Source organism: Photinus pyralis, unplaced genomic scaffold (assembly GCF_008802855.1).
Source record: "Photinus pyralis isolate 1611_PpyrPB1 unplaced genomic scaffold, Ppyr1.3 Ppyr1.4_LG7, whole genome shotgun sequence".
Classification (NCBI taxonomy): Eukaryota; Metazoa; Arthropoda; class Insecta; order Coleoptera; family Lampyridae; genus Photinus; species Photinus pyralis.
The window spans coordinates 22,664,423-22,691,452 of record NW_022170738.1 but is presented as its reverse complement, the minus strand read 5'-3'; the positions used below and the strand labels follow the sequence as shown (position 1 = coordinate 22,691,452).

Sequence of the window (27,030 nt, the reverse complement as noted above, 5' to 3'; positions counted from 1 at the left end):
ATTTCATCGTAATCGGTCCATTGGTTTATGTTATCGAGTTATCGTGCTAACGGACGGACGGACGGACACCGCAAAATTATAAACTCGCTAGGAGCTTGTTAATAAAGGGAAAAGACAACAAAAAGAGAAGAAAGAATCAAATCAACATGAATGAATCTTTGGAGTAACAAAAGTATCTTAGACAAAATCCGGTCTCATTGTCGGTAAAATGTAATCTTCGATAACGACAAAAGCAAAGTACCTGTAGTTATACTCCAGGAACAATATTGAAGGTGTAAACATCTTTCATGTAAGTAATGTAGGTAATCACTTGCTTGATTTGACACAAGATGGCGGTGGAATTTTCCTTGTGCAATACTGCAAAATCCAAAATTCTGCGGTTTCCACCAAGGAATATCGAGGTAGATAATAATGAAGAAAAGAGTAAAAAGCCTACAAGATTATTCTTCAGTCAAAGTTAATTGCATCATAAACAGCCGTAGAACTTGTAGATATATCCGGAAAAAAAGCGTATTCTATGACGCAAAGAATAAGAAGCAAATACTCAAGAAATAAACAGTCATGTTTTAAAGAAAATAAGAAAATTCCGATTATTCGCGAAAATACGCTAGAAAAACCGAAATTTATCGATTTCGTTTTTATTTTTTCCTGGTGTTATTTGAGCAGATACAAAAAAAATAAAAACCACTTCCTTATTGCCACATTTTCAGGTCTACAAGATACCGTTGAGAGATTTTGACTACAACGTTTTGTTTCAGAGAATTCATCATCAACTTTATTTATTTATATGGGCCGTAAAAAAAAGTACATAAGTACTGTATTGAGTGAATTGTGCGTAGGCACACCATCCTGTTGAAGTCAACAGTTTCAAAGTTTTATTTGTGTGTCATACATCGCTGTATTCGTAATAAAAAATGTTACTCGATACAGTATGTACTTTTTTACGTGCCATGTCAAAATAAAGATGATTTTGAAAATCTCTCATCGGTGTTTTGTAGAGCTTAACAGAGTAGTACTGAGAAAGTGTTTTTTATTTTTTTTAATCTGTTCAAATTCTATCAGAAAACAATAAAAGCATAATCGGCAAATGTCGGCTTTTCTGGCATATCTTCGGAAATAATCCAATTTTCTGGTTTTGTTTAAAGCGTAACTGTTTAATTGCTCCTCTTTTCTATAATTTAACCGTCCGAAGATCCCCATGATAGACATTTTATGTGAAAAACCGTCCAAAAGGAATTCACCAAAACATCCTATTTTTAAGATTGGAACTTATTTTAAAGAATGGATTAGTGGCCACTTGTGTAGAAAGCGTACTTTATTACACAAAACAAAACGACAGCGGATTTTGGTTGTCTGCAGTTAAGTGGCTTAGATCAGGCGGCGAGTTGATAACTTTTTCAGGCAGGTATAACGAAAAGATCTTTCCTCGAAGTTAATTGCAGTAAAGATTAGTAATCATGAGCTAGCCGTCGGCATACTTTTTTGCAAAAAGTTTGACAAATCAAACTTAAATAATACGATCAGGCATCATCAGTATGAATTTTGTAACTTATTCCATTTTTAATCCAACTGAGTGAAAATAGGGCAATAAAAAAATTATAACACGCATATAGGTAGGGCTGGAGCTATCATTGAAAGTTGGTTTCTGCAGTAATGACGCCAGAATTTATATTGAACAAAGTGTATATGTTGTGACAATGACATTCACAGCCCTGGAAAGATTTGTATCAATTAAACTCGGAGCAGAATGGCTCTGCAATAGCTCGTTCACTTACGCCAATATATTTCCAAGTACCAATCACTTGCCGCACAAATCTTAATTAATTTTCCGACAGTTTGGATTTAATCGATAAATTTTAATGAACATATTTCAAATTCATATTCTCATTAAACGATCATAGGTAACTTTCCCATCGATTCTTCCGCGACTACAAATTTATTTCGATAAAATGAAACAGCGCGAAAAATAATTTTTTCCAAATACAAAATAACATTCCGATTTTATTGCAAATTGATGGAGTAAAAGCTCAAATATTACTCGCATCTGGAGTAGGTCTCGGTCGCTCCCCAACGCTATTAAAATAAGCAAAATATTTTGAAAGGCAAAAAATTTCTTGCCGTGTTATTAGAAGGTTAAGGAAATGAAAATAAACACGTGCCGATTTCTATGATTTTTTCCCCAGTTTCCTGATTTATTCCAGGGAAATTTTTTTTCATCGTCGTTTTATGCCGAACAATATTCATCCACGTACCGGGGATGGAAAGCAAGTTCTCTGCTACAATGTACGTATTAACACTCGCGCTCCTTTTGTTCTCACGCGAGAATTAAAGCTGAACTATTAAAATTGAAAGCATTGTGCTAGTATCGAGCAGCAATCCGATAGAAAATTACTTGGAGTATTACCCATTCATTGACAGTAGAAAGTTATTAATCACAATCAGTGGCAAATAATTAAACTTCATCTTCTCGACGCCATACGGTTTAGATTGCTTAACGTTTTTCAACGCCGCGCCGCTCGAACGTTTCAGGCATATTCGATTAATTATAAAATGAATCTAAACGAATAAAAGAATCTGGAAGTCGATGTTTGCTCAATGATTAATTGACGAAACGAAAAAAGTGTGACTGGACTGTTGTGCTCAAGAGTCAAGCTGGTCCTAGAAATTGCGTGTCCGTTATTAGTTTTGGGTTAGGTTTCATTTGGTGATTATCCCAAAAATCAACTTTGCCCGCGTAGGTACATGCTTCACATTTCCCGATATTTTATGTGAGTTTTTGATCAATTTTGTTAGTTTATTTATGTGTGTGCCATTTCCACCCATACAAAATTGCTATTCTCCAGCAGTTAAAGCCCATGTAAGACTATGTAAATTGGAAAAAAATCTGCAGGGCCAATGAATGACTTGATGACCGATGAAAACATTTTGATGATGAGTGACGAAGCACATTTTCATCTGGACGGTTATGTAAACAAAAAGAACTTTCGATATTGACCGGCCACAAGTCCTGATGAACTCCATGGACGATCACCGACTAAAGTAATGATAATAACCAGCTTACTGCCACTTAGGCAACCAACCATACACTATCTAAAATAAAAAAACGTTGAAGCATTGATTGAAGTGTAACTTTTCCGGCGGGAATTTGTGTGGAAGGGCGTCGCGCATTGTCGTCGTTGCGTTTCTTCGTCGCTGCCTTGTAGGTATAATTACAAAAATTGGTAAAACCGGATTTTATGCATTACATACATTCTGGCAAACTTTTAAGAGACATTAATTCACTTGGTGGGTGTGGTACAGTGCTTGGTGCTAACTTGAAATCAAGCACTGTACCCCCACTTTTTCCGATTGAAATTTTATTAGTCGCATCATAATCTATGAATTAGAGACTAATTTGTACCCAAATTAAATTTTCATTGTTTAAACAATTTATACTTTATTTAAACAATTGTTCACTAAAAAAGAGAAATTCTCAAAATTAATCAAAAGAATTAAACAAACTTTTATTTGCTGTGTTGTTAAAATTTGAAAAATTACAAAAAAAAGAACGGACCGCTCAACAGACGTATGATATAACGTAGTTCTAGCCTACGTAAAGAGAAAATTGCGGTGACAGACGTTTAAAAATCATCACACAAAATCTGTCGTTATCTCTCAGTCTATAAATATACTGGTAGTTTCGAACAAAAAAATCCTCGTAGCGCATAAATATGAATCTTGAGGACTCCACATCCTACTCCATCGCCATCTATTACCAGTAAATCGCCACGAGTGCGGGGCATAAAACTGTTTATAGGTGCTGTTCCAGTTCCAGAAAAAAGTAAGGCAACTTCCAATAGAAAAATGAGCGTGTAATCTTTTCGAGTCAGTTAAATGTGTATTGTAGGGAATATTCTAGAAATCCCGATAGACATTGAGGGACCATAAAAGATTAGTCATAGGCATAGCAAGCGGATGTTACTCATTTTTCCGGGAAATATGGCGTGTTTGTTTGTTCGAGAACATTCGCTAATATTCGGAAGCGTTCGAGAACTTTCGAAAAAGACCGGCATTTGCTATATAACCAAATCGAATTATGTTTCGAACTTTCGAGTCAGTTCTAACTTCGATTCGAAGTGAAGTATTAAGTTCTCTCTCGTATTATGTAAATTGTAGGTGATAAATAAAAAGACTTAACTATTACCATTTAATGCTATTACAAAGTAAGTAAGACTGTTATAAATGTATTGTTTGTACCCACAAGGAAACTGTAACGTGCATGGTTTTCTCATCAAACGTCTCATCGAAAGGAATTGGTTCTACAAACTATAACTTTCATCCGCGACTCCTTTTTAAGATGAGTAGGTGACGGGGATAGGGGGTGGGGGTTAGAAATTTATTTTATCTTTCACGGTATTCTAATCAAATTCTAATGTAATTAGTTGCTACCAACCACTGTCCTCCTCGACTCTAACGTGATTCGTTCTAATATCTCTAGAGCGAAGGGTCGGAGGAGGGTAGTCACCAAGGGCGATTGGTACGTTTGGAAGAAATATATCTATTAGTGATGTCCAAATCTTTTAAGAGCGAATATCTCGAAAAGTGTCAGAAGATTTATTTAGTGTGTATATCTCGAAAATGGGGTGTCAACGGAAGGGAAAATGCAAGATTGCGGACAACTTTTCTAGGGGGTTGAATCTTCTTGCATTATACAGCGTATATTTTGAATTTATGCCAGGCGGTCTTTTAATGCTTATTACGTCAAAATCAGTTTTCTGGCGGAACCAAGCGCGTACATATTCTAATTAATTCTGAAAATTTCCCTTTTTTACTAAAAAATTATTTAAATGATGTATAAATTGTTTAAACAATGAAAATTTAACTTGGGTACAAATTAGCCTTTAATTCATGGTTTTTGATGCGACTAATAAAATTTCAATCGGAAAAAGTGGTGGCGCTAAGTTGATGTCTAGTTACCACCCCCACCTCAAAATCGGTTTCCCGACGGAACCAAGCGGGCACAAATTTTAATTTTGTGGGTACAAATTAGTCTTTAATTTATACGTCCAATTTCTTTTTATTAATTTTGAGAATTGCCCTTTTTTAGTAAAAAATTCTTTAAATAATGTATAAATTGTTTAAACAATGAAAATCTAATTTGGGTACAAATTAGTCTTTAATTCATAGTTTTTGATGCGACTAATAAAATTTCAATCGGGAAAAGTGGGGGTGCTAATTTGTTCAAGTTAGCACACCCCACCTTAGAATCGGGTTTCCAGCGGAACTAAACGGGTACAAATTATAATGTTGTGGGTACAAATTAGTCTTTAATTAGTTCTAAATTATAGGCATATGTTTACTTGATTTGGGCAAAGTGGGGGTGCTAACTTTATCAACCTCTCCATTTGCCCGCAAGACCTTGGCTTCCAAACTTCCGCAAACGGAACCGACCGTCCTTGACCAGAGACAAGGTGCGAGAATCTCCTGGTGGCGCTCGAGGTGCCGACACCGACTCCGGCGACAGCGGAAAGTTTAAACCTCAGTTTAAACCAAATGGCACACGATGAATGTAACCTAATTGCGAGCGTAATTGTAATTTATTTTGGCAAATTAAATTTTATTTTCGTTCCATCTAACCTGACAATTTTTAAGTCACACCGTCTACCCAGAGTGCATCGCAGTAAATCAGTCAACAACCTCCCGCTACTAATTCGAGCTCCACTTTAAGCAGAACATTTTTTTTCCGCATGAGCCGAAATGAGACGGTGCACCAACATGGTCCCAATTTGTCCAACTAGGAAGTAGCTGTGCATCTTACCAAATAGGTAACGTTTGTATCTAGGTATATTATATATTATATTAAAAATTTAAAAAATAAAGTTTCATTGGGGGGGGGGGGCAAGCGTATAGTTTAATTTTTTGGGGGGATTTGAATATTTGTAAAACCAAAAAGGCACAAACCGTAAAAATAAATGCACAATCGTGGCACAGTAGGGTACAATGGGTAATTTTTGGGCTAATGAGGGTGGAGGCAGACAGACCCCCTCCACCATCAAAATGTTCACCCCTTAGATTTTGATTAGGTGTGTTCGAATAATCTCGTTACTCGACCTTATTCGATCATCGGCTTACCTTGCTGCTTATTTACATTGACGTTGCTGGAAAACCCCGCCAGCTTCTTCCACGCCTTTCGATTCCAGAAGCTTTTCGACGGCGTACCATCCGAAGGTAAAGTTTTCGACGTCGCGGCATTGCAGCACTTGTTCCGATCGGGCGGACCCCTCCGCAGGCTACCGGCCGCACTTCGATAACTAGCACCACTAGAACTACCACTGAAACCACTATCTAAATCCACCGGCGGAATCGGCGATAGAAGTTCGTCCGTAGGCCCGACACTTAGTAGGTCCGCGAGCTGGTCGTCCGTTTCCCGGTCGGTATCGTCACTACCTTCGCGAGAGTTGGGCATAAGCATCGCCTCGACGGAGAGGTTCAGTTCGCCGAGGACGCGTCTGTGTCCCGATTGCACTCTACGCACTTCCTCCTCGACGAGGCTTTGGTTGAGGGATATAATCGACTGTTGATGCTGGGCGGCGGCGTGCATCCTAGCTCTGGTTACCTCGCTAATTTCCTCGTAGATATTCTCCTCGGTGCCGTACCTTGTTAAGTAGGTGTGTTTGGCTCTATAAGAACCCTCTCTGTAAGCTCCATCCCGAGGTGCACCACCGGGATACTTATTAGGAATATTTGTGTGTTTCTTAGCCGGTCCCGGTTCGTAGTAAGCGTACGAGTAGTCATTAGGAACCTCCCAAGAGGGCTCGTGAGGTTGACGTGCTGATGAGGGTCCCGGAACGCTCAGCAAGTGATCCTCGGACATTCTAGGATTAACCGAATGCGGGGGTGGGTGCTTAGGGGGTGGTGGAAAGTGCAGGAATGGACGACGTGAAGGTGATTGGGGTGCGCAACGTCTTGCGAACGGTAGACGCGACGATCCTTCGGCGGGCCCTCTTTGCTTGGACGACTGCTGCAGCACTGCACATTTTGGCGACTGTTGAGGAGGTTCGTGCCACATTTACCTGAAACGAATAAATATTATTAGAAAACATTAGCAAATGAGAAACACGAAACCTGAATAAATCTAAACCGCGAGCTAATAGTTTTAACGGCGAAATGAAATTGAGTTTCGGAGACGAGGGAAAAAATAACACACCCACTTTTCGAACCGGAATATAATGACAATCTACATTTATTATGTGTGCACCCGTGCCTGATTTACAAATATACGGGTTCTATAAAAACATCTGCTTTAGTTCACGGGAAAAAATTCCAATTCCCCCAATGCACAACGCAAGAACTCCTGCTAAAGAGGGCATTGTTTTATTTAAGTCATTCTATTCGCAAACTTCTTTAAATGTATTTATTAAGGGCGAAGCTTATAGAGAATAATCCGAGCTCATTACCCTGCGCTTATTACTTTTAATTATGAAGGTGGCGCGTTTTTGAGCCTAAATGATGGCGCCTACTTTATTAGCGGTAATAACAAAGCGATAAAATGAAGCGTGTTAGACGCTAAAGTTAACATTGGTTTTTACCCTACCGTGCAATTAAGCTTTAATAACCTTATGAAATTGGTGCATACGGAATAATAATGAGAAAAGCTCAGTTTGGGCATTTCGCCATTTGCAGTTCGTTGGTAAATTGGTTTCTTTTGTGATTTTATTTTGATTTAACGCATTGCAATATATTTATTAACTTCTAGTCGAAAGTTTGTTGTATACAGGCACTGTATCGATTATTCATAAGCGTTTAATGCAAATCTATTCCAAGTAGGAACAAGAAAAAAAATAAATAAACGGTTTCAAACCAATATAGAAAACGAGTGACAAACACAGACGGACAGACAGAACCATTGTCCACCTACTACACTCGAAATTCTGGAGTGCTATACGGTTCTGGTCACAAAACACTGAGTTCAGACCAATAATAATTCAACCGCTCTCCCGATATTCTCCAGCGTGGTACGCTATCACAAAACAAAGAGTTCATACAAATACCGAGCGAGCGGAAGGCGAGCTCGGCATAGCTCGAGCTCGCATAAATACCCAGCGAGCGGAAAGCGAACTCGGCATAGCTCGAGCTCGCCTAAATATCATAATTTAGTCCAGTCACAGCGGATTATGACACAGGGAAAATTGAAAAAAATACTAATTAAAATCGGCTTGTTGATTTGTCTCGGAGGTGGAGTAAGTAATGTAAATACACCAAATTAATCACGCACAGTTGTTCCTAATTGTTTATAAACAATGTCATTTATAAAAAATACCTGTTTTCACGGGTTTCTTTATTATTTCGACAAGTGTATGCAACCGGGCATGAATTTATCAACGGAAAATTATGCAAAAATTTATGTTACCATCGATCAAATCATGAATTGAAGTATACTCTCACATATTATTATAAATATATACTTGAAACCCGATCCAAGTGAGTGGAATACTTTTCGAGATATTCCGAATTTACTGAAAAACAGACCTTTTTTTGATGCAAAATATAATAACAGAGAATTGTGGTAGAGAATCCATTCTGATCGCATTTTGAAGGTACTTTTATGTACAGGGTGAGTCAACGATTGCGCGGAGTAACTTAATGCTTTCAAGATAAGATTTTTGCGAGCACGGTCAACTCGCCAAGGGCGACTAGCCACCGGACCACTCGCCAACGGGACAACTCGCCAACAGGATAACTCGCCAACGCGACAATTCGCCAATGCGACAATTCGCCAACGGACGACTTGCCACTGCGACAACTCGCCAACGAAATATTTTTCCCAGTTTAATGTGTCATACAAAATAATGCATATCACAAATGCAATAGTCAATTTCCCAAATTTTGTAAACAAAGTTTATCGAAAAATTGTAGTCAATATTTGAATGAAGACCCAACCGCCAATAACTGTTTCTATTACTGCATTTTGATATAACGACATCTTCTGCAAATTATTATTTGAACAGAAAATTTGACAATCACATCGTTATTTGAACGACACATTAAACAGGGAAAAATATTTGGTTGGCGAGTTGTCGCAGTGGCGAATTGTCCTGTTGGCGAGTTGACGCGTACCGAACCAACGCTTTCATCATCCTCATTGCTATCATCGTTTTTATCATACCCGTCAATTCCTTCGGAATCGTCGTCATGTATATCATCAACAACAATTTGAATAGGCTGAGAATTGGTGGAAGTTATGCCTCCGCAACCCTTACATAAATTTGTACATTTCATTCCATACTTCCTACAACTGCATGGTTTTTTACATTCTACTTTACAGCTACAAAATATAAATTCTAACATACAGTGAATTTTTTTAAATGCGAACATAGGAGTTTGCATGCAATGTAATTTCCCTATGTTCGATTTAAAAGAAAACACATCAATCTATTGAGTAGTTCAAATGAGCAGTAGATACAATTGACAGCTGTCACTTTTTTAAAAATACCGCCGTCCAATTTAATTACGAAATCGGTTAGGTTATTGCTTAGAATGTCAAGGAGGAGACTTCGAATATTTATTGTAATTGTTTTCGGTATTTATTTTCTTATTTTCTTCATTTATGTATTGAATAGATCAAATTAGTAGAATACCAGGTGCACATGACCTACAAATAATTGAAGGTGGGTCCACAATGAGTTGTGGTGTCAGTGCGTGGCCTGTGAGGTCAAGTTATCGTAAGTTTAAGAAAAATGTATCCTAAAGTTGCTATGGCCTCACATGACTTCTTTAAAAAAATCTTACCGAGCGCTCTTCATCATAAAGCCTATTAGAGTTGCTGTTCATAGTCACACAAGTTGCGCGATTTGGGAATGTGAACCGCGCACACCTCATAGATTTATGTGTTTTTTTTTTAAAATCGAACATAGGAAAATTACATTGCATGCAAACTCCTATGTTCCCATTAAAAAAAACTCACTGTATATGGAGGTATATACTTACAGTGATATTCATGTAGAAGTAGACATAGGGATTTCTAATGTCCACTTTCCAATGATAAAAAGTCTTCTGAAGGACGCCTAATTTTATGCAACCAAAATAACTTCTTGAAACAAATAAAGATCTGGCTGTCATATTAATTATTATTTGAATATTGCTGCTTTAGCTTCACAGAAAATAAATCTCTTAAGCTCCTTAAACTGTTATCGGCACTATACCAATTGGAAATATCAACTTTTTCTTTAGTTTAATACATCGCACACGAACGAAAATTAGAATAGGGATGTCAAAGCGATAATATACAAATTAATTAATATAACAAGTAGATCCTCATTTGTTATAGGTATTTACTTTGGTTGCATAAAATTAGGCGTCTTTCACTAGACTTTTTATCATGTAGAAGTAGACATAGCAAATTCCTATACGAAATCTCTATGTCTACTTCTACATGAATATTACGAGTAGATATATACGTCAATACAAAAAACAAAAAATGGATAATTCCGATCGAAGATACAATTATTTGTGATTTTTGACAACTTTAATCCTATTTTCTCATCGAGATACCCCGAATTAAAAAAATCATGCTTTTACGACCAATAGAACACGAGTTATTGATATTTTTTACGGCACGCGAGAACCAGAGAAATTAGAACATGATACGATCAAAACTCACCAAGTTATCGTTGTTTTTGCAAATTTAATTTTTGCACGTTCACGTTCACTAATAGCGATTTTAAACAACGGAAATAAGCAAACAGCTCTTCCTCCCCTCGAAAGTACATAAAATTCCCTTCAAAATGCGATCAGAATGGATTCTCTATCACAATTCAATGTTATTATATTTTTCATCAAAACAAGGTCTGTTTTTCAGTAAATTCGCAATATCTCGAAAAGTATTCCGCTCACCTGGATCGGGTTTCAAGTGTATATTTATATGTGAGAGTATACTTGAACATGATTTGATCGATGGTAACATCAATTTTTGCAAAGTTTATAAATATTTTCATATTTGCTACATTTTTGCAATTTTCAAAAAAAACCGCAAATCTGATCTTAACGAGTAAGGTCTCAAAAGTTTCGTATTTCAAAGACTTACAATTTTCCGGTGATAGATTCCCGCCCGGTTGCATACACTTGTCGAAATAATAAAGAAACCGGTGAAAATAGGTATTTTTTATAAATTACATTGTTTATAAACAATTAGGAACACCGTGATTAATTTGATGTATTTACATTACTTACTCCACCTCCGAGACAAATCAACAAGCAGATTTTAATTAGTATTTTGTTCGTATCCTGATCCACGGTCACTGTACTAATTTCCAATCGCGTCCAGTTTTGTAACAGTTTGATGTTCTCAAGTACATTTACAGTCTAATTTGTTTGGGGTTTATTGTAAATTATGGCCCATTTGAGTATAGGGCAAAGAAGAAAAAAACGCGTGTTCCTCGGGGACAAAACAAGGGGTAATCTTTGATTTCTTTAGTCGCGGCCGATGGCGTTTTCTTGGAAAAATACATTCGGATTGCTACTTCCTTTCCTTTTAGAAAATACGAACCACGAATCTTCAAATCGAATTTTAGCGCGCATATTCGGTTCTATTCCTCAATTTCAATTTAGCTACTTTATAAGATTCATTTTTCACTTTTTTTAAAAAACAAATCACCCAGTATACCTTCCTTTTTAGCGCATTTCCACAAAAATTTAAAAAATGCGTCTGTCCGCTACTAGTTCTTTATCTTAAGAGCTATTGTTCTACCTTTTTCGCTATTTAGTTCGTTATTTATTATTAACGATCCTAGAGATCGTTTATAATTTTGTATTGCTGTCTGTCGCCTGTCTGTTGGTCTGTCCGTCTGGTCCTTTGTCTGTCCATCTATCTCTCCATGTGAACGATAACTTTGTTTAGAAATGTCCGATCGCTTTCAAATTTGGTACACATCCGCAATCCAATTTTTTCCATTTTTAAGGTATTTAAATGGAATTTTGTAAGTACGTAGGCACCTCGAATAAAAGTAAAATTAATGCCTATTCAAAAAATGTGTCTTGCTCATACGCAATCTCATTTTTTTAATTGGTAAGACATCTAAATTAATGAAATTTTGTATGGAGGCACCTCAATTAAAATTAAAACTAATGCCGAATCAAAAAATATGTTTTGCGCATGCGCGATCCAATTTTCGTATTTGTTATGATATTTAAATGAAATTTTGTACGTAGGCACCTCGATGAATGTTTACTAATGCCAAACCAAATAAATTTGTTTTGCGCATGCGCAATGCGTTCCAACTAAAAATACGCAAAACAATTATTGCGCATGCCCAAACCCACATTCGTTATTTGTAAACTAATTCTTCTAAAATTTTAGGGTGGGATTCTTCTTATAAACTGAAACTGAAGTAGCACGTCCAAAACGGATATCTTTCATATTTGTGACCGGATTTTTACGATTTTAACAGAAGTTGCATCTTACAAATGGGAAATAAATGCAAGTGGAAATGCGCTTTTTGGAAATCGTTTACGATTACTTGTTTAACTTGTTATTTACTGTATCGACTATACTTTAAGCAGCATGCCCGTGAGCAGTCATCGTCTCTAATATGGTTGACAGCATACAATTCCGCTCCTTGAGTTCCAGTGTATTGTTTCGCAATAAATGACATCGAAATTAAAGATGCCAAAACGAATAGAAAAACAATAAAAAGAAAACATCAACACCGCGGTCAGTAACGCTTTTGGTAATGTGATATGAATGGAAGTTCTTAATTATGTTATTCCTTATTAAATACAATGGGATACCGTTTCTTTAAACTTAAACCATAGCTAACCGCATGCATTTTTAGGATAATAGAACAATGAAGTGATCAGGTGTTTAAAGAATGTGTGATATTAAAGTTAATACAATAGGCGCGGCAAAAGCACCGATGTTATCCTGCCGCGGTGAGATTCTCACGACATTTTTTCAATACCGCACTGCCATAAAGTGTACATTAATAGTCAATCAGTATTGACCCACTCACACCCTCCTTGCGTGTCCCCATAGTTGGACGTGAGGACACTTTGTCTTTTCTGAATCATACGTTTCGAATTCTAAAAATAATCGTTACGTTTAGGAATTTAATTACTAGCTCACGGTCTGTCGAGGATTTTCTTCGGTGGGTGCACACGATCAATCAAGTGGACAACTCAGCAAACGTATAAAATGAAAAATTCTTGTATAATAATAAGAAAACATTTCAGTAAGTGCTTTTCATCAGGAAAATCTATAGGCGCCTTGCGGTAAGCGATTTCTGTAAGTGCTTTCACTTGAGCAACTCTTTATTTCAGAGACGTGTCGGCAGTTGTTTGTTTGTAGCAATAACTAATAAACACACTTATCGTTAACAATAATACGACGGTCGTTAAAGGTAATCATGCAAATAAGTTTAAATAATAAATTGCGTAGGTCGCCCGATGGATTGAATACTAATTTCCACATGTAAGCGCGAGCCTGCAAAGAAGATATATTAAATTCTCTCCTATTTCGAGATTTTAAAAATGAAATTACCTTGCAGTACAATATTTATGAAAAATATGAAGCTAGAATGGCTTTGCCTTAGCAACACTGGAAATTTATCTACAAAGTAAAATGGTAAATGAAAAAAAAAACTCGTTACTTTGAAATTACGCGCTCATATTCAGAAGTTTCGGGATAAACTCCTGAAGGCGAAGGTTGCTTCTAAACAAATTAAGATCAGATTCGCAACAAGCGCACTTCAGAATGAACTCCAAATAGTTTTTTACACATATTGGAAGCTATTAAATCTACGAGTAAATTTTTTACTCGTTGTATTAAATTCATCACAGAAAAGCACCCATTTTTGCCGTTCTCGTTATCCATCTTGTTAGCATAAAACTCAAAATCTATAGCATGTCTGATCTCGTAATTTTTTCAAACGTACTGCACTGCCTTTTCGTCCCAAAACTGAGTGTGGAGGGGATGTTAACTGCACGATTTATATTAAAAACGAACAGCCAATTGTAAGTTTGATAAATAAAAAAAAATGTCTGACTGCACAGCTCCCTAGCTAAGCTTAAACTAAATACCGCACTTTTGGAACAATGTCTGCAAAAATGGTAAGTGTAGGGGAAAAACTTTTCCCACGATACAGTCGATTATTGCGGAAGCTAGCCGGCATATCAAATAGTTTATCTGTATATAACGAGGTATATAAGTCCGCTAGTTTCCGCAATAATCGATTGTATCAAGATAAATTGGACACCCTACTACTAACGGTAGCAAATCACTTCGTGTGCGACTCGAATATACGGTCTCCAAAACGGTCGTCGAACAAAAAAAGATCAATGGATGGAAGCTTGAGTTTTTCTTGCAAATTTCACGCAATTTCAAAATTTACACAATCCGTCGGAAGACAAATTTGGAATTGAAAATTAGTTATCTGCGCACAAGTAGCGAAATATGCTGCCGGCTTGCGTTAAAAAGTCCAAAACCTCTCTACGACGACTGAGTGAAACTTTTTTCTGCAACCACTTCGATGCGATCGCGATCGTGTCTTTGCGCGTATTTCTTGTCGCGGCAACTTTTTTCGCGGTTGCAGAGCCTAATCTGAATTTTTCAATAACTTCAGACCATGCCCAAGCTACGGACGATTCGCTTGAAAAAAACTTTATTTCGCGCGAACTCTCGTGGTTACCCGCGTAATTCCCAAAGTCATCTTTTTTAACGAACGTCTTCGATCTTTCTCTAAACTACGCCCATTCCACCTCTGTTTTACCACTAAAATTCATTTTAGCCGCCAATCAAATCTCTAGAAAAGCAGTTATCCTAATGGAAAAGTTCCATGAACCAACTTTCACGTTTTGTGCGTGATTATTAATGGAGATGCGAAATTTTTAATTTGGAGTTACAACCAAATTGTGCGGCTGACTTGTTTTCCAACTTAATGGTCGAAAGGGGGGTGGGGGTGTTATGATATAACCTTATGTGGGTGAATATCAGGGCGTGAAATAAGGAATATGATGGATTATTTTGATTTGATATTCAGGTTAAGTAACTTTTTCTAGACGATCATGTGCAATGAGGTTCAGTTAGTTCGGGAGGGAAAATCTCTAGGGACTGGCTAGGTACGTTATAATACATCGATAAAACATCAATTTAGTTCGCTCCTTGTAATGAAGAAGATGCGGTTAAATTAAATAATACGGACTTTCAATTGTTCAGAAATGGTCAACTATCCCATTAAATGCTATTTTTTTATGGAAATATACATAATAAATCAGTTTCTAAGTTTTTGAATTGTTTATTCATGTAACTTATTATGTATTACCATAGAGTTCGTATTACTTAGAATTACTTTTCATGCGCGTTATTTCTTTTTTTGTTTGTTACTTTCATGGTTACTGATCTACTTTCTCGAATTATTATAAGTTTAACTTTTCCATTTGTCCTCTAATTGATCTTTTTTGTATCTGTTGGGCAAAATATATATTATTATTATTATTATTATAATAAACATTGTCATTTAAACTTAATTACGTCCTTTATTTATTTCCAATTAATTAACAATAAATTTACAACAGTTTAAAAATGGATGGTTATAACAGTAAAACAATTTATCACTCACAATTTATAACATAACAAAATCGCATCGATGTTGGAACTGAACTGAAATACGCTACAAGTTGCTTATATAGTAAACGGAAATTGTTCTAAAATGTACTTAGAACGATTCAGGGCCGGAAGGGATAGGAGGGATACCACGAGATTTCCCGGAGGGCCCCTAGCCACCGGGGGTCCTAATTCAGTGCTTAATATTATTATTAATAAGTAAATGGCTATTATTACAGTAGAAACTCGATTATCTGGGCAATAGTTAAACGGATTACCCGCTAATCCGGATTTTATTTTGAACAAGTGTTAAAGAAAATGGAGTTACGGTGAGATTTAAAGCATTCCTCTACTTTTCAAAACAAGAATTTATCAATGTTTCTTTTGTGTTAAACGTAAATTTCCGAATAATTTTATTGAACAGTAAAATATTGTCAGGTAGAACCTTTACCTATAAATAATCCTTGCAGGATAATACCCTGCCCAAAAATTAAACTCCTTCATACTGGAACGACGGCACTGCATAGTAGGTACTTCTATTGTGCTTCCACTCTCATAGTCTCTGCCCCTCTATTTTGGAGATATTTATAAAAATTAAATGACGGCTAAGTGAACGCTTATCTCCCCTGTGTATACTCAAAACTTATACAATTATTTATTTATTTGTGTACAAATTGGGGAAGACGCTATTATGGCCACTTTATCCGTCCGTCTGTCCGCCGGCCTAACTACTCTTCCAGATTTCAAAATATTTGGTTCGTTCTTTTTGCATTCGGTATCTTATACCTCTGGCACCTCAACCAAGAAAAATATTGAGGAATAATATGCTGCGCAATGCCATCTTTCTTATGTATATATTTAGACATTTTTTTGAAATTTTAACCAAACATTCTTCTAGTAAAGACAAGCATATCGCATATTGTAAAAATCAGATGTGCCCATGCGCATACATTTAAACTTTTCTTCGCTTGGCTAGTATCGACGCTCTTATCACTTATCGCGGCTCCAACATAAACGCAGCCTAATTTATGACACGGCCGCCTATGATATCAGTCAGCTGACATGCTTCAACTGCTGAATACACTGAACTATATTGACGTTTTGTTTCACTTTGGCGTTTGGAAATCGGCACATTATATTACCTCTGTTATTCTTGAATAATTTCCTTCGAAATAAAAAAAATTCCAACGCACTCGAGGATGTGGAGGTAACGTTTTTTTTGCCAGTTTTTGACCTCACGTCACGCTTAAATGGTCAGATTATTAAAATGCACACTTTTCAACACGTAGTCAACCCACTTACTTTAATCTGACGCGCTCCCGTAAATTCCAAAATACCCTATTGCATATTTGGGCGTCGTCTCAACATACAAAAGTTTTAATTCTTGGAGGACAGGACTGAGGGTTCACTTAGCCCCCATTTGATTTTTCTAAATAATTTTGAAATCAGAAAGGTACCAACCGTACAAATAGTTTTAATAGAAACTTGTGTAATAAAACATGTACATGTTACCTTGAAATAAGCGATGTTTTTATTTTATCAGTAATGTGTATCTGTATTGTTTCGTTTGCCAGCTAACTGCATAGTTAACAGTTGCCTCTTACACGATTTCCCGAAAAAGAAGATTATAGGGGGCCCTTTAAAAAATATTTCCCGGTAGGAATTTACAAATCAGTCCGGCCCTGGAACGATTCGGAATCATTTTTCCTGGAAGGATCGAGTCACATCCGCCTTCAAGACTAATCTTTCATGGTGCCTCGACGTCTATCGGGATTTTCAGAATATTCGATACAATATCACTGCACATGATAATAAAAACAAAAGGCTACACCACCAGATCATCACTTTCAAGGATCAACTGCGAGGCATTAATGTTTGACAAATTATGATATTGGGATACGATACACAAGTTTCACAAAAATTATTCATAGTTGTTCTTTAGAATGAAAAATAAAAAAAAAGTACTAAAATTGTCCATCATTATCATTATTATTAATGGCACTCTGCTCGTGCAGGTTCTTGGCGTCTCCACTTCACTCTGTCAGCAGATCTTCTCTTCCTCACCGCATATCCTTCTCTTCCCTTCAACTCGCTGATCATTTGCCATTCTTTTTCCTCGTTTGGAATTTCTCTCCACACTTCTGTCCAACACCTCTCTCATTAAATAGTCCTTCCTTGATATATGTCTAATCCAATTACTTTTTGTTTCTCCTATGGTGTTCAGCAACTTTCTATTCTCCCCTACTCCCGATAACACATCTTCGATTCTAATTGTATGTGACCATTTGATTTTCAAAGCCATTCTCCATAACCACATTCCCAGACTGTCTATCCTTTTTTCTTCTGCTCCATCTGATTTCGACAAAATTATTGGTGCACATTAAAATTTAATAAATATACAAGGTTCTAGAACACTGAATATATCTTCAAAACAACATTTTTTCTTAGAAATTCTTTATGGTATCCAAAATATAATAAAAATATAAAAAGTTTGCTACCAACATACTTTAAAGTTGTGGTCAGTGATGTACTGGTCAAGGGGGGGGGGGGGCTATTTTTATTAATGGCGACCACTAGTTTTTAACAACACAAATTGAGAGAAATGGTTGTGTTAATTAATTTAAGAATTTCATAGTTTACGTTAAAAAAACCTTCTTTATTTAGTTATGTGAAAGCAATTGATTGTATCAAAAATCAGTAAAATTATCATTCTTGATCAGTTCCCTTTTAATATTTTCGATCTGTTCCTCTATTAGCAATGTTCTTACATTGCAAGTTCCTATCCCTAAATTAAATTTGTCCTACGAATTTTACTAACTAGCTAGAGTATCGGCATCATACAAACTTTATTTACAATACACAATAAAATATATCGATTGTTTTAACAATCAAGTATTTCTTACAAAAACCACGATTGCGCGCAATTGATTTGAGGGATTGAGGAAAACCGAAAGAGATAAGAACAAATTTATAAAAGATAAATTGTAGAGGAAGGTGTTGCGGACGATATCGCGGAAAAATATGGACATATTTAAAAATCAAAACTTGGTGGTTGCAAATGCACCCTAGAACTAATAGTTATATCGAATGATATCACACGATGTCCTGTTATCAAATTACATAACACGTGGTGAGACAATGAAAGAAACACATTTCACAGTTTTTTATCTAATACTTTTCGTTTGTTTGCGCCCTAATGACTTCCCCTTGTCCCTGGGGTGCCCCACCCTGCACTATACACGCATTCCTTGATTGCGCTAAAAATATTTTTCCTAAATAAACTGAAAATTATTTTCATGCCGCAAAATTTTCCATTTGCAAAGACGGGAAATTGATTATCGCCCGAAGTTAATAAATTGTAGCCCGCACAGAAATATTAATTATCACTTCTTCTGTTTGTGTGCAAAATGGTAATTGCTTGTAAATTACCTAATACAGAGTTATCTTTGCATCCGTTAATTAATCTCTTCTAAAAGGCACGAGGATAGTTTTCGATTTTCTTTACAGCATTCATAAATGGGCAAACGAAAATTAGTATCGGTGTATGAATTGCATTTAATTAACTTTGCTCGGAGGCATGTACTTTTTCCTCGCAAATAAATTACATATACATTGGACACCAAGGGAAAAAACTCTTATTCCACTTTTCGCAACTTCTTTAATAACACCTTCGGTGCTATTTGAGACGCTAAAGAGCCTTAATTTTGGAAAACGCACAACATTGAAGGTTTTATATTTGATATTCATTGAAGTACGCCGTAATACCCCCGAGATCATTACAGTATTTTTGTTTCTTCTGTAAAAGAATATTTCTTTTTTTTGTAACCGTGTTTAAAAAGAGGAAATAATTTCATTATGCTATTTTTCAATTCTGAAATTACATTTCAGAGTAAACAATTTTAAAAGGTCTAAAGAGCATTTCGAGATTCATTTTTAAATGTCTAATGGGTTTCAACGGAAAAACGTAACTTTTAAAATTGATTCAAAGCCGCTTAACGACAAAGCTCAGTTTGAAATCTAAAGTAACGAAATTACCTTTTTGGTACGCTGTTGTCGTTCTTATAAGGGCAAATAGCGAAATAATATTTTGGTTCGGTTCGAAGGACCAATTCGTAACCGACGTTTGCCACAGAGACATGCGCCACCTCCCCTCACTTAGCTTCAGCTTCGGCGACAACAGCTTCATCTCGTTCCTTATTCAAAATTGGTGCAGTATTAATTGAGGTTCATAAATTGTAGGCTTTATGCTTTCAATATAATGTTATGCTATGTACAAGTAACATTCGTACCTGTACTTTGCATAGAATGTATAATGCAAAGTTACAAAGATTCAGTTGCGACATAAACGCATGCAATTAGCGCCACTCACATCGCACTCAAAGTTCAACGAACGCGAACTGATTTAACAGGCTGCATATTTTATTTATTTGTTTTCGTTCTCCCAAACACAAACGTACCTTCATTCCCGAATCATGACAGTCGCGCTACAACAAAGGGTTCAAACTTTACAATTGCCCGTGAGATCAAAATCTGGGAAAATATCCTTGGGGAATGTTGTTGTTGGAAATTGAAACTATTGTACAATTATGCGGAAGTTCTCTACGCTTATTAGTAGTTAACTTGTTTTGGATTAAATTCGGCAACTCGCCGGGGATTATTATTTACCTTGAGAGTGAATGTAGATCGTCAATATTTTTGTAATGGGCCAATTTAACTAGGAATAGAATGTCGCCACTTTTCCCTCCGCGTTTCTTTGTCGATTAATTCGCTTCTGATTGGTGAATTTTTTATACGCTCAAATTGATTTTTAGTGCTTTAATTCTTTAGTTTGGCAATAAAGCGCAGCGTTAATTCTTATGCGATAAAATTAAACTCCAAATTTTTTACAAGTTCTGAAACGTATATTGTGATGGAACCGAATTAGCCCGCTAAAATTCGATTTAAATATTCCCGAATCCGAGCCTGGTGCGACGAAAAAGGTCAAGATTGCGCTTTGTTTCGTTTTCGTGGAACACGTGTTTTTTTCTTCTCTATTAAAATGGGCCATAATTTACAATAAAAGTGTCAAATATTACGCTATGCCAGCTATGTGAGGAAACTTAATGATCCGTATCGACCCGTCTCGGAGCACGTTCAAATTTCGTCTAGGATTTGTTTAAAAAAAAAGGGGGGAGAATGCGGCAGAAGTATTTGTGCTTTTGTTGAGACCAGAAGTAAATCTTTACGTCGCGAATAGTGCGTGCAGCTTCGACAATTACAAAGGTGATGTACTCGTTTTTTTCTCTACGTCTATTGCATCCCTCTAATAATGATATGATCGTGTTCGATTATTTGCCAATTTAACTTTATTCTCGTATAGCATTGATTATTGCCATTTATAACACATTCCAGATACAAATTGCAGTTTTAAATATACTGGCCCTACTGGGAATAACTGACCGATTTACGTAATTTTATTTATATTTAGATACTGTATGTTCCTTTAGGAGCGATACCCAATACAAGTATGCAGAACTACATTATAATTTATAATTGAATTTATTGCAGCACATTTTGCTTTTGTTTACCTGATTATGTTACTGTGTATTTACAGGGTGCCTCATCTGGGGGCGAGTGACGTACGTTAGGTGGTTGATCGTTACATATTGCACTTGGCATTGTGAATTAATTACTTGATACCAATGTTTGCCACGACATGTTCCTTTGTATTGTTGTAATGTGATAGTACTAAAAGTTATGCTCCTACTATTTATTTGAACCGGGTGATTATGATTATTAATATTTGGCGGGGTGACTTGTTTCGAATATGTATTGTGCTATATTTGATACCGATAGTATATCTCGATTTGACGTAGCAGAGGCTGGCTAAAGTTCAGAACTGACATACGCAGAGATATATATTTTATGTACTGTTTTTTTTTGTGTCTTCGAGAGGAGCCATCTTGCCAATATTGCTAATCCATTCGTTTAGTCGATCCCTGTCATGTAGTGACCGAATATTGGTTTGGTGTCAGTCTTTGTTCTGGAGTTCTGTAATTTATAATCCGGCATTTTAAGACTAGTGGGTTGGACTGGCCCTAGAGATGTATGAATGAAAGAGTTGGGGTTCCGCTAGTCGTACATGGGGCTGCCGGCTAAGCCCGGCCTCACTTGTGCAGGGATTCGCTAAAAGCGTGTGGCGTGTTCTCGTTGTGACCTTATGGTTGTGTTAAACAACTATATCCTTCCTATGTGAAAGGCTCTTCTGAGAGGCCAACTCCTAGCGTATTCATACAATGTTGACATGTCATGACCAGAGCAACTAAAGACTACTCGGTGTGGGATTTGGACTGGCCATCCAATATCCAAACCTATTATATGAATTTATTGTAATGTTTTAATGATTGTTTTTGTTATGTGTGTGTAATATTTATTCTTTAGGAATTCCAGTGGAGCCTGGGATTCGACATTGTATTGCTGTACTTGACAACATGCATTCATGCCATTACAGATAACTAATTTTGCTATAAAGTTCAATATTAATTTGTTGGCTGGGTTTTTTCTTGGTCAGTTCTTTTTTCCCAGCCTATTTTTATATTTGTACTCGGTGAGGTGAACTACCATTTTCTAAATTTAATCTTGTTTTATTTGCATTCCTTACTTGATCCTCACTCCGACAGGCAACGCATATATTGTAGCGACTTTTAAAACATAACGTAGTAAATGGTCCTATTATTCGGTTATTCAAGTTAAGTAGCTTTGTCTAGACGATCACGTGCCATGAGGTTCAGTTAGTTTGGTAGGGAAAGTTTTGAATTTAAATCTTGAGTTGCGCAGTCTCTCGGGACTGGCCTGGGTACAGCACACGAAAATTAAAACCTGAAGAATGGTACAAAAATCATCATTCAATTTCTAATCAATTTAAAATCTTTCTGTCTCCCTATACTTTTTTATTCTCTTTCGTTCGTGTATTTTGAGCCTGAACTGTATTAACTTAAACTCGAAATTTGTTTACTAAAAAACTAATTATTTAAACCATCCAGCATGACGCATAACGGTCGAGCACATTACCAGATTTTTTTCGTCGGGGAAATCGCAAGGAACGACCTAGCACCATAAAATAACGTCAAAATAAATAAATAAATAAAACGAATACGGCCCGATGCAGCACCACAGGTTACACTCCTGCCTATCTAAGTATGGATCGATTAAGGACCCCCAGCGACTGCAACAGGGACCAATGTGCCATCATAAGAGCACATGCATTTATCCCGGAGATCACTCCGTATCAACTTCTCCTGGCAGACACCATGCGGTCCGGTTGAACAAAGAAAAAGACGCAAACCAAAGCCAAAGAATAGACAGACGTACGAAAAAGGGAAGCACCCACCTACAAACCTGGAGACGAGGTTTGGGTAACCATATACCCCCTTAGCAATGCCAAGAGGGGAGTCACCAGCAAATTCAGGCCAAGACGGGACGGCCCATATACAATCCTCCATGCCGTCTCTCCCACAACCTACCACTCGTCAGGCCTAACGCCATACCAGGAGACAGCAGACTCGGAACCAATCCGACCAAGGAAAGCCAAAGGGAAACAATCCCGGGGACCGGGACATTCTCCCATTCCGAAGGGGGATGCTGTATCGGACCGATTATCGACACCGTAACCAACCCCAAACATTCCTAATTTAAGTACGACACGCGTCAATACAAAGGACCAGCCCGACGCAACAGAGGGCGGCCGTAGAATCTCTTACCTGCGACGACCGTCCCAAACCAATATAATTCATTCTCACATAATAATCGTCATATTTTGTATGTCCTTTTAGCGATCTTTCTGATATTTTCTAAAAACAGCAATAAAACGCAAGCAACATCGACTGCGTTCCTTCAATGTGCCTATGAACATTCCGTTTTAAAATCTGAGTAGGTACACGGCACGTAAAAAATGTTACGTTTCACTATTTGCAGAATAATTGCGGCAATTTTATTGTTTTAGTATGTTGGTGCAGCATGAGTTCTTGCGATAATTAGCTGTCATTTTCCGAATGACTTAGATTTAACAGAACGAAGTAATTTTTGGAATGCTGCATGCGACGTAATTAATTTAAACGAGTCGCATACACATACAATCCCCGACTAAGGCCATGTAGATAGGGTCAGAAACATATGTTGGTCGAGATTGTTTACACACACGATGTATGAAGTTGAGTGGACAGTACATAAACTGGTGTCAATTGCTTACGACCCTGCGGCTTAATTATAATAAACTTTATTAGCAGCTGGCTACAATTCCCATACTTGGCTGCATATAAACTCAATTGTGTGGTCTGCATATATGATTACGTCGGTAAACATTTCATGAATATGCGGAGCTTAGTTTGCTACGTACGGATATCACAGTTAATAATCCTACGATAGTAAATATAAGGTTTTTATATGAGTAACTACGTATAAATCTAATTGGATTCTGCCGCTTAAAGTCAATATGTCAAACATGCCAAATGAATAGTTAATTAAACTGGAAAGGACGATATTAATATTGTTTGTCCTTTTACGTTCGAACTAAAAGACACGCGAGAATTTTAAACTTTCATGACGTTGCATGTGCACCCTACTAAAGACCGCCATAAATTGCAAAGTAACACGCATTCGGAATTAAAAATTCGCTTCGAGTGGTCAATGATAGTGAAAATTTAAAGTTCCGGTATTCTATAAAATAGTTCCGCACGATAATCGTCACACAAAATTGTGATGATAAATTCGCATAATTGGAACCCATATACAGGGGCCGATGATAAGTCTGGAGACGGTCGATTAAAGTCAACAAGATATCGAAATACTAAATACAAAAGTTTTTGGATTCTTCAATGTCTCCTAGGCAGTAATTTTAATTATACAGGGATGCTCATAAAGGCGCGGCGCATCGATAGTGCATTTTTTTACATAGAACACCCTGTATATTATTCAATATTTCAATTCTTCTTTCAATTTTAAGCAAAATGTGTAATAATCATAATGTACCTAAATTCAATCTTTCGGGTTATCGAGTTTTGAAAATAAACGCCATTATTTTAAAATTCATCAATAATTAAACCAAAAACAATAATTAATGATCTCAAACTGTCAGAACAAACTTCACAAACGGTTCTTTTCCGAACCACAGAATGTTTTCAAAAGAAATTCGTGATGTCATTAATTATTGTTCTTTATTAAATACATTTTAAAGCAATACCAATACCTTTTATTTTCAAAACTCGATAACTCTGAAACGATTGCATTTGGGTACATTATGCTTCTTACAAATTATGCTCAGAATTGAGAGAAGAATTGAAATATCGAATAATAGACATAGTGTTCCATTTATAAAAATGCAATATTGGTGTGCCACGCCTTTATGACCAACACTGTATAATTAAAATTACTACTGCCTAGTAGCCATTAACAAACCTCATATCTTTTGTATAACATTTTTTGATACCTTGTATATTTTCCCCGATCATCGACCGTTTCCAGACTTATGGAAGATTTAAGTGGGTTTTTGAAAATTTTGTTCTTATGGTTTATTCTAAAAACTGAAACAATGTGCAAGTTTTCAAAATGTCGGCACTTGATTTTTTGGATTTTTGTATTGTACGGGAAATTTTGTTTCTTTTTATACATATCAGCATCTATCATTTATGGTTGGTAAGTTTTATGGACGTATGTAGAAGGTAATATATGTAATTTATTAATGTTTCGAATATGTAGCCTAAATTCTGACACCATATCTTTAATATAAATTCAAAGAAAGTAATTATTTTCACTTTTTATCTCCAATGTTTTTTAAAAAAGCCTTTAATTTTTTTAATTTATGAATCATTGTCAAAATCTAGATTTTAAAGAGCAGGGTTGGTATTATTTATTTTTAGTTTATTACATTAACTCCATTTATTAAAATGGATCCCGTAATTCGCGATTGCGAAGGCCGTTTTGATATCTCTGGCTGTGCGTTATTAATCATCTGCAGTGCATAGAAAGCGATAATCATAAAAGCAAATCGTTGGTGTAAACTGAAAACAATAGTGACCCCAAGATTGATCCCTGCGGAACACCACGTTTTATAGGATCTTCTCGAGAGTAGAGTATTTAACTGCATCATGGAATGAGGAAGTTGAGTCTTTAAAATTATAGAAGCTTGTTGACCAATGTGTTCGACGCAATCAAAGGTGACTACAGTCTGCAGACCTCTCTTTCTAGAATCCTTCAAGAGTAGACATAACAGCGTTGGATGTTCGTAAAGTACCTTAATATAAAAGAAGATACGAATAATCGCATACGATTTTCAGTAGGTCTCGAACCTAAATAAATCAGCTCGCATTCGGAAACACGACTTGTAATCCGGCTCATATCCAATAGCATTGATCGTTGAACTCGTAGAGATCGATTGGCGAGGTTTGACAACGCTGTATCTTTTCGTTCTCGAGTTAGACGAGGAACAGAGGAACAGACAGTCAAAACTATCACATGCAGATTAATTTTTGGCGGTTGTATTAACTTTGAGGTGACGCTTCAACGTTTTTTGGTAACGGCGTTATCGTATCGTTAACGTTTTTCGACCCAATTTATAGGCAAGACCGTCTTTGAATTTTCACCGAAAGTCGACTACTCCAAAATGGATCGGGAAAGACTTTTTCCTATTAATTTAGGTTCGTAGATTCCAATACGTCTGGTACTCTTCCACTCTTTTACTCTTAATAATAATAATAATAATGGTCATTTATTGAAGGATAACACTGTACATACTATTAAACAGAATTCATTACTATTAAATGGAAAATAAAAACTAATGTCTTTCTCTCTTTCTTTGTTCCACTCTTCAAGACTTCCACTCTTTTACTCTTCCACTCTTCGTCTCTTCCGCTCGTTCACTTTTCCACTATTTTACTCTTCCTTTGTTCTACTCATTCTCTCTTTCACTCTTCCTCTCTTTCACTCTTCCTTTGTTCCACTCTTCCAATCTTCCACTCTCCTCTCCGCAGGTTTCATTTGAAAAAATCAACTTTTTAAGGTTCGAAGTTATTACACTTGACCATTACTTTTAAAAAACTCTGTAAAAAGGTGATCAAAATTCAAATCATTCGCATGTAGCATTACGTCAGTATTGTTAACTTTGGAAGACTTTTTGAAATTAACGTCAATAGAGCCATAGGTACAGAGTGCTAAAGAAAAGCAGTGAAATGTCCAAAATTTTGAAAAATCTTGAATCACTTGAAAACAATTGCTGCTGAGTATCAAACGACGTGGATTTTCATGTAGATTTCGAAAATGCAACAAAATATAGGGTGTTCTATTTAAAATAAGAAAGTTGCTATTCATATTCAAAACCGTAAGTGAAATGATCATAATAATATTTTCCTTCGATAGATCATAAAAAACCATGCTGGTATGCAAATTTTCCGATTTCAATTATTAATGACAGTCTGAATACTTTT

At 36.4% G+C, this 27,030-nt stretch overlaps 1 protein-coding gene across 6 annotated transcripts in view; it reads right to left on the bottom strand.

Annotated features, from left to right (window-relative positions):
• The window catches only part of LOC116177400, a 271,284-nt gene that overhangs the window by 207,944 nt on the left and 36,310 nt on the right, over positions 1-27,030 (bottom strand). For all 6 annotated transcript variants that reach the window (XM_031496369.1, XM_031496371.1, XM_031496368.1 and 3 more), the window contains one exon: positions 6,112-7,052. In XM_031496369.1, the coding sequence (XP_031352229.1) occupies positions 6,112-7,048 (937 nt within the window). In that variant the 5' untranslated portion in view covers positions 7,049-7,052. The remainder of the gene's footprint in view (positions 1-6,111; positions 7,053-27,030) is intronic.